This window comes from Lacerta agilis, chromosome 5 (genome assembly GCF_009819535.1).
Source record: "Lacerta agilis isolate rLacAgi1 chromosome 5, rLacAgi1.pri, whole genome shotgun sequence".
Lineage (NCBI taxonomy): Eukaryota > Metazoa > Chordata > Lepidosauria > Squamata > Lacertidae > Lacerta > Lacerta agilis.
The window spans coordinates 95339837-95348687 of record NC_046316.1 but is presented as its reverse complement, the minus strand read 5'-3'; the positions used below and the strand labels follow the sequence as shown (position 1 = coordinate 95348687).

Below are 8851 nucleotides of genomic sequence, written 5' to 3'. Positions count from 1 at the left end.
AACGCCAGGCCTGATCACAACCAGATGTGGCGGGTGTTAAATCATCGCCGCCCGGCCAGGCCCGGGGGCGGAGGAGAGGAGCGTGCAAAATGACTTAGGGTGGGGGTGGTTGCCCCTGCTTTCCTGGGAGGTCCGGAGCTGCATGGAAGTGGGGCGGGCCAAGAGCCGTGGGGCGATTGGCGAAGCACACAGTAGCCCGGCCTTCGTTCAGGAAGCATTGACGGGGCGGGGTGTGTGGGGGGGGGGTGTCGAGGATGAATGGGGTGGGGGAAGAGGTACGGCCCCTGCTGGGAAATGTTGCTCTTGGTGCGGGCAAATCAGTGTGTGTTGCCTCCCTGCCCCCCCCCCCCAAAAGGGAGCATTGCAACGGGCCCGACAGCTGCAAAGAGATCCTCAGTCAGGGGGACCCTTTTCGCTGCTGGGGGCCGTATTCCCTCGCAGCTAGCCTGTCGCGGGCCACACCTGGGCAGTGGGTGAAGCCAGAGTCTAAAAATTCAGCAGGCCACCCCCTCCGGTTTCCCTTTCTGCCCCTGCTTCTCGCCCCTGAGGAGGGGGCAGAGGTCTGAACTGACCCCCTGCAGATGAGCTTCCTTTCCCCCACTGCTCCACCTGTTTCCACACTGCCTCCCCCACATCATCATTCCAGCGACCTCCATCTCTGTGTATTCAAAAACCCGTTGTTGTCTTGGAGGCTTTTAAGCAGAGGTTGGATGTCAGGGATGAGTGATTCCTGCATTGCAGGGGGTTGGACTAGATGACCCTCGGGATCCCTTTACATTTCTATGATTTGATGGGACTCCTGTCTCAGCATCCTGGACAGCAGTCCCTCAAGCCTCTGATCCACGGGAAGGGGAGGTCACCACCTCCGCAGGCAGCCTCTGTTCCTGGTCAGACAGGCCCTGCTCAGAAGGACCTTCAGATGTTCAGCCAGAATCTGCTATTTCCTCTCATTAATAGTCTGCCCCTCTCAATGCCCACTAGCCTCACCCCTTCCCTTCTCTGAGAGCAAAGGAGAGCCAGTCTGCCCCTGCCAGTCCCTCAGGTATTGGGAGAACAGAGTCACGGCTCCTTTTCACCTTCTCTTCTCCAGCCTAAACAAGTTCCCATCATTCCTTGGAGAAAGAACTTTATGCCCGATCCCACTCCTGGTCACTCTTCACTTGGGCAGTGCCCTCCTGGAATGCCCTGCCTGGAAATAGCCACCGTACTCCTGACGTGGCTTGACCAGAACAGAAAGGGGAACGGAATGCTGGACTTCTCTTGATTTTGATACAGCCTAGGATTACCTTGGGACTTGGGTGCGAAAGCACGTCAAAGTGCAAGTAGATAAATAGGTACCATTCCGGGGGGAAGGTAAACTGTGCGCTGCTCTGGTTCACCAGAAATGGCTTAGTCATGCCGGCCACATAACCCAGAAGCTCTATGCCGGCTTCCTCGGCCAGTAAAGCGAGATGAGCGCAGCAACCCCCAGTCATCCACGACTGGACCTAATGGTCAGGGGTCCCTTTACCTTTAGGATTACCTTACGTCGAAGTAGGCCTCCGTACTCCTATGATCTTTTGCAGCCAGCTGCAGGTTTTTACCTTGCTCTGTTGAAATCCATCTTGCTGCTTTCAGTTCTATGTTCCAACCCTGACAAGATTGTTTGTTTTTCCCCCATCTGGGGTTGATCTCCCAGGCCAGGGGGTCAGCCAAACCTCCCAACTTCGTACCACCTGCAAATTTGAACAGCAGCAGCAGCAGCACAGGGCCCAAGACACGAGGCTCCATGGCCCTCCACATGGTGCAGAATCATCAGAGGGGCATGCCAGGCTTAGGGTGCTGCAGATGTTCAGCCAGCTGAGGACCTCGATTTCTGCATTGCAAGGGATGGACCAGATGACCCTCCGGGTCTCTTCCAACTCTACAATTCTATGATCCACCAAATGTGCTTTGGTCTAGCCAACATTTTGCCAGTGTCTGCCAACCAGACAGGGCTGGCTCCCCTTTCCACCCAAAGCTACTTAGGAAAGAATCAATATACCCAGCTTCCTGACCTTTTCTGCTGAAGACTTAAACCAGCCCCGGTCTTGGTGCTTTCACAAACTCCAGGCCCTCGTAAGTGTTGTAGTCCATCACTTCCCCACAACTAGTTCAGGGGCATTGCTGTGCTCCTCCCCACCTTATACAAGGGAGTATGACAGTTGCTGTACACGGAGAGCAGGCCTTAGAATCCATTGTCCACTCTATAGAGCAACAAGGGCTTCCCAGGATCCCAGGCAAAGACTCACAAATCTGCTGAGACCCTTGGAACCAGAGGTGCACGACCCCTCTAGGGCCAAGCAGTGAGCAAAGGCTATACTGCCATTTTTGTACCGCATGGGAAAAATTAGGAAATCTGTGTGTGCACATATGTGAGACACTTCAAAACGGGAGGGAAGGGTCTTTTTTGCACATAGCATTGCTAGGCGGCCTTATCACGACCTCCCTCCTCTTTGCTACTGTGTGGATTAAATTCAGGGGTCACTTTTGAAGATAAAAGGGAATTGGCAAGGAGCTTATCAGGTTTGCAGGCCATGTGATTTGGCCCTTTATGAGCAGCCAGGCAAACAGAGCGAACTCATGGCCGCCAGGAGAGCCCCAGCTCAGGGTTCTGCACCCTCACCCTCCTGCCCTTGTCCCCCCCCCCACCCACAGCCACGCTGCCTGCTGCACAAAGGAGAGAGCTGCACCCACACCAGACTATTGCAGCACACACAATGCTAAATGTCTTTTTTATTTTTATCAAATATCTTCCAAAAGGAAGGAAAGGCTTTCCTCGTTAAGAACAAACAAGTCTTTGGTGTCACTGAAAATAAAAAGAGTCGGGCAGAGAACAAAGCTAGAAAGGGGTGGGGGGGGGAAGTGGTGGACTTGGAAATGTGGACTCTCTCACAAGTGTGTGCACACTTACACAGGCCACATGAAAAGCCACAGAAAAGGAAAGGGAGAGGAGAGCATTTGCTACGGTACAAATGAAGGCACAATCCAATATGAACAGTAGACAGCTATTTACAGCCAGAGAGCCAGGAGGTCCCTAGCTCCTGACAAAGGAAAAGGTCCAATATAGGGTCCACTTGGACAAAACAACGAGGCACAGGCTAGGAGATGGAGCAAAACAGCAGCCAGTAGGCTTGGCCTTTATTGAAAGAAAATACGGTCGCGACCGGTCCTCCACCCACCCAAGAGAAGCAAAATGGAAGGCCCCGAGCAGGGGGGGCACTTTCCTTATATTACCTACCCCATCACCAAGGTACGCCCCTAGAAACGTAATTTTAATATTCACAAGACGGGAGGGGTTGAGAGGAGGTTACAGTAAAATTTACATAGGGGAAAAACAAGTTTGCATATCAGGAAGGATGGCAGGAACCGGTGAATGGATCTAGGGTGGGTGTAATACACATTGAAGGTTTCTTCTGCGTCAGGACAATAGAAAGCTCCTAGGAGGATGTCTGCTGCCATGGTAGCTGATGGATGGGTGCTTGACTGGATTATCGGGAGGGGTGTATCTCCTCCTGCGGACGTGACTCGCTGCTTAGGGGATTATGAAAGCCACTGAGTGGAGAGTCCAAAAATTATGCAGTATCGAAATAATATACTTCTGATGATCGGAGGATGGCGGGGACCGAGGGGTTAGAAAGGTTATTTTACAAGGAGCAAATAGACACCCGAACCAGGCAAATCGGACACTGCGTTCAGGAGTTGTGGATTTTTACAATAATAAATATTTCGAGCTGTCAAAATTGGCCACCCAGCGTCTAAATTGTCCATTTGATACATTGTTGCAAGTTATAATTAATAGTTTCCCCAACTGGTTACATTTTGGTTTCGATTCCATTGTTCTCCCAGCAGGGAGCCTGTCAAAACCCACTTAGTGTTCAGTCAAGCGTGAAGGTGATGATTGAATCATAGTAGCTGGTCTGAACGTTCCATTTTGCAGGCTGAGCTGAATGCATGCTCCTGATTGGTGGGTTGTATGTTCATTGAAGAAAATGGCGTGTAGGAGAAGCGATTTTGACAGCAGCGCTTCTCGGGGCTAATTTCGGGGTGCAGATCGGGACTTTTGGGGAAACCCTTTATCGCGAGGGCTTGTGTAGGTGCTTGTGCGACTTGTGAGGGGGAAAATTCTGCAACAGTTCCCCCCCTCGGAGATAAGATCGCAAACGGGGTCTTTGCGATCCTTTTCTCCGCACAAGTTGAGGGCTTCTTTAAAGGGCGAATTCCTTATTGCGCAGGGCAATTACGGGTCTCATTTCAACGTATTCGGATTGGTCATACCGCAGGTCGCATTCCCTGATAGTTGTGGAAGGGGACAAAGGTGAGGGGAAACATGCTCTACCCGTACGGCAGCACATAGGGAAACAATGCATGGCGCAGCAAAATAGAGTGATACATAGAGTAACGGCACACAAGACAAGGAGGATATTGCCCACCAGTTGCTTCAACCACCCCGTCCCTGGCAACCAGTCCCACAGAGAGACATCAGATAGACCCTCATGCTGAATACCCTTCAAGTCCTTGGTCAGTTCATGGATGTTGTTTAGGTGGCCAGTGATATTTAGGGTTTGATCAGAGACAAACGTACAACATTCTGCCCCCACCAGGGCACAAACCCCGCCCGTCGATGCCAGAACATAGTCGAGAGCCAATTTATTCTGTAGCGCCACCTGGCGGACTTCCGATAGTTCAGTGAGCATAGATTGGGTGGCAGCATTCGATTCTTCCATAAAAGTCAGTAGGATGTCTGTCAGCTTGAGAATATCTACATGGTTGGCACCTGCCCCATATGGAGGAAAAAGGGCTCTACCGTAGGTTTCCCCATTGGCCTCCACTTGGGAGTGGTCAGACAGAGATTTTTCTCTTTTGTTTCGCCGTCTCCCGGTAGGTAGTTCAGGGGTAACACGTATGCCAGGTAGTATAAGTCCTAAGTAGCAGGTGCCGCGAGAATGGGGGCTGGCCCAGACATAACCCCTGTGCCCACATAGCCAGAACAGTCCTTGCAGGCATGTACCAATATGGCCAGTGGTGAATGTGCGGAGGAAACATCTGGCCGTGGGGTTAGGGACCCAGGAGTCAGGGAGATTCATTACCGTCCTCCAGGCAGAGGTGAGGTCTGTCTGGGGCTTGGGAGCATTATTGTGCCAAAGGGTTACCCTCCCCGATAGAGAAATGTCAATAGTGTACTCACAGGAGCTGTCCCCTATCATACGATCGTCGCCAGTGAATTTGCGGCATAAGTCTCCATAGGTAGGTCCAGTTAGGTATATGTATTGGTTGGTCAAGTTTACTGCTGTCAGGTTCCATGCTGTCACGTTGGCAGTGAGGTATTGTTGTAACGTCAGGGGAATCCCGAGGAAGGGAATTCCGCTCTGGATGTGGGCAGGTGTGTTAGCGCAAATCCAGCAATTATCCATTTTGGCCTGTTCGGCTACCTTGGCAAGTAACTTGACATAAGAATTTGAATGCCAAGTGGACAGGAGGTTTCTATTGATATTTGACAACACTCCCTTGGAGGAAGAGAACCCAGAGCCCTGGGCCACAGGGGTGGGGGGCACTCCAAGTCCTGACCCAAAGTCCAGAGGCCGAAGGGTGGGCAGGCCTCCAGCCCACTCGCCTGCTTTCACCAAGGCCTCCACACCGAATCTGCCGAAAGCGACGGGGCGCCAGACGCGGGAGAGACGGAGGCAGCGGGGGGCAACCCTGACCCCATGCCCCCGTCAGCGTAGAGGGGGATGACGGCGTTGCTGTGCGGGGGCCCAAAGGCCGTGCTGGGGATGAGGAAGGCGAACTGCCCGTCAGAGGCTGGCACCAGCTGGAAGCCTCCATACACCTTGGCGCTTTCCCCGGCGGGGTTGCCCAGCTTGCAAGGCACGACGCTGGCAGCAGGGGGCACCGCGCCAGCTGGGATCTGCACCAGGGGCTGCCCGAAAGAGGGGCCGTGCTGGCCCCCAGGGGGTGCGGGGTGGGGTGGCGGCGGCAGTGCAGCGGAGGACGGCTGAGGGGCAGGATAGTTCATGGCGTTGATCTGGCTCATGCAGCTGGCCAGGTGTCCGAGCAGTCGGGTCCGCACCTCAGCGTTCACCCCCTCGCAGGTGGAGAGGAAGCGGGTCACCTCGTTCATGCACTCGTTGAATCCGGCCCGGTATTTACCCAGCACAGTGGGGTCTGTATTCAGCGCGGCTGGAAGGAGAAGGGAAGGAAAGAGGGCGCCGTCAGAAAGAGAGAGAGAGACACAGTGCTCAGAAGGAGGGAGAGGAAGCCAAGGCAAAGTGTGACGGGGGCTGAACAGTGACACCACACACACAAACTCCCAGGTGGCCTCCCATCAGGGATGCTTTAGTTGTGATTCCTACACTGCAGGGGATAGGTCTGGATGACGCTTGGGGTCCCTTCAAATTCTTATGATTCAAGGGAGTAGATCTCTGAAGTGGAGAAAAACCCTCCATTCAGAGGCTGCCTGCCAAGGCTGCACACAGCTTCAAACAAAGAGAAGCCTTAGGAAGGAGAAAGGGTGGGGGGGGGGCTCTCGCCTCCTACAGCAGGAGCAGCAGGATGTGTCCCGTTTGCTTCTCATTATCCCGTCCCCATTTCCTCTGCCTGCAAGCTGCCACCCTCTCCCTTCTCTCTCTCTCTCCCCCCCCCCACCTCTTTTCCGGAACAGTAACAACTTGGAGTTGTGGCTATAAATAAGACCCAGACCGTGGGAAAGGCCGCCTTCGCCAAGTCAGTAAAACACAGCTTGAATGGCATTCAAAACCGCAGGCGGAAGTCTGGAAGAAATCACCTCTGGAGAGGGAGGGAGGGAGGGAGGGAGGGGGGGAGGAAGGGGGTAGGGAGGGGGACACGCGCTTTCTCTCTCGCGCGCGCACAGCCACTCACCCGTCATCTGCGCTCGCTGCAGGTTTCTCAAATGCTTCACTGTCATCTCTAATATGTCCGCTTTCTCCAGCTTCGAGTGCCGGGAGCTCTGCAAGGCAAAAGGGGCGGGGGGGTTGAGCACCAGGGGGCGACACGCTGGGGGGCGGGCGGGCGGGCGAGGGAGTCTGGGCACAGGAGGGTCTCAAAGGTGGGAAAGAGGGATGCATCTCAGCTGGAAAGTGAAGGAAGACCCCCACCCCCAGGTCCCAGAAGGGCAGCAGACGCTGATCGGCATTTCCCCTGACACAGAAAAAGGGGGCTGGCAGCAGGACACCCCCAGTCAAATCCACAAGGTTGTCCCCACTAATTGTGAGGGTGGTATTTATCGTCAGCGTGTTAATATCTAGTGCTTAATAAATTTGCAAAGAACATTTAATTAATTGATTGCTGTTTAATGAATAATGATAGTAATAATTATTAATAGCAATAAGGACATGGGAAGACTTTGGACGCGGGAAGGCCATGGGACTCCTGGCTTTTTGAAGTGAGGGAGGGGGGCACACCTCACAGGGTTGTTTGTTGTGAGAATGACGTCCCGCAGCCTTCCCGGGCAGGGCGGCGTTCTGCCTCCAGAATGGCCGGCTCCTTGAATGCACAGCCTGCCTGGGGTCGCCCGGCCTTTCCTGCCCCGCTACAGCCTTCGGGAGCCGGAGATGGGGGCCCGCACTCCAAGACCCTTTTTCCCGCGAAGGCCGATGCCCCCGACCCGTCGCCCGATCTACGCGCCGGTGCCCAGGAGGTCCCGCTTTCTCCGGGCCACTTACGTCCTTCTTGAGCGCGTCCAGGATGAGCGTCTTGAGCTGCCCGAGGCTCTCGTTGATCCGCGCGCGCCGCCGCTTCTCCATGATGGGCTTGGACGACTGCAAGAGACAAGCGTCCGTCAGACCCTCAGGAAGGAGGGGGAGAGACGGGGAGGGGAGGGGAGAAGAGCGGCCCCCCGACGCCCCCCGCCCGCGCCGCCGGCTGTTACCTTCCGGTGGTCTGAGGCCGTGCGGGGTTTGTCGGGCGTGGCGTGGATGCTGGCCGGGGTGGCGGCCACGGGCGACGAGGAACTCTTCTCCATCAGGTCCGCGGGCATCCTTGCCCCCAGAGAGGCCCGGCGGGGCAAACCGCCGCCGCCGCGAACCCCTCGAGTCTCGGGAAGAGGCGGCAGCGGCCGTCGAGGGCGCCGTCGAGAGTGCCAGGCGAGCAGGTCTCCGGGTGGTGGAGAGTCCAAAAGAGCCGCTGGTGGCGGGCGTCTGCTTCCCAAGCCGCCCTGGCAACCGGGACGCGCACAGCCAGGCGGGCGGGCGCGCGCGGTGGAGCAGCCGGGAGGGTCAGGGCAGGCAGGCAGGGCGGGTCACGGGCGGCGGCGGCGGCTGTTCCTGCTCCTGCAGGCGGATGCCTGGCGCGCGCTCTCCGTCTCATCCGGCGGGCGCTGCTTCTTCTGCTGCTGCCGCTGCCGCCTCCCCGCGCGGCGCAATCCCGGCCGCCTCCCCGCCCGGCGGCGCCTATTTATAGGCTGCGCTGCACGCGAACGGCTCGTGTGAAACTTCCCAAACTTTCTTTCCCACAGTGACTTTCAGCCAATGGGAGCCGGAGGCACGCGGCCCCGCTCGTGGACGGCGCGCACCCATTGGCCGCCCGGCGCAACGCCCGGCGGCCAATGGCGCACGCCCGGACACCCCCCCCCCTCGCCACCGCCACCCCGGGCTCCAGGGGCCGCCCTGTCAATCACGAGCCGCTCGCTTTGCTTTAACCCTTGCCGCGCCGCGCGCCCGGACACTGGACGGGTTGGGGGCTCCGCCTCACAACCGGGCCTCGGGGGCTCGCTCTCCGGCGGCTCCGGCGGGAGGAGCTTCCCCCCGAGAGCACCCTGTGCGGCAGTTAAATGGGGGGTCCGCTAAGGACCCCCGGCCGCCCACCGGCAGGGCCG

General features: G+C 56.5%; 1 protein-coding gene across 1 annotated transcript; it reads right to left on the bottom strand.

Moving 5' to 3' along the window:
* Positions 1–5527: 5527 nt before the first annotated feature.
* On the bottom strand, positions 5528–8014 carry HES1 (hes family bHLH transcription factor 1). The gene is made up of 4 exons (XM_033150943.1): positions 7907–8014; positions 7701–7796; positions 6898–6985; positions 5528–6198 (listed from the first exon to the last, which is right to left on the bottom strand). The coding sequence occupies exons 1-4, from the start codon at positions 8012–8014 to the stop codon at positions 5639–5641; spliced, it is 852 nt and encodes a 283-aa protein (XP_033006834.1). The 3' UTR covers positions 5528–5638.
* Between the last annotated feature and the right edge of the window lie 837 nt (positions 8015–8851).

Bases quoted from the DNA above. Each gene is read 5' to 3' on its own strand.
- HES1 (XM_033150943.1), bottom strand. From the start codon at position 8,014: ATGCCCGCGGACCTGATGGAGAAGAGTTCCTCGTCGCCCGTGGCCGCC. The intron at 7,797-7,906 runs GTAACAGCCGGC...TGTCTCTTGCAG, and splicing joins CGGCCTCAGACCACCGGAAG to TCGTCCAAGCCCATCATGGA. The intron at 6,199-6,897 runs GTGAGTGGCTGT...TTCTCCTTCCAG, and splicing joins GCAGCGAGCGCAGATGACGG to CCGCGCTGAATACAGACCCC.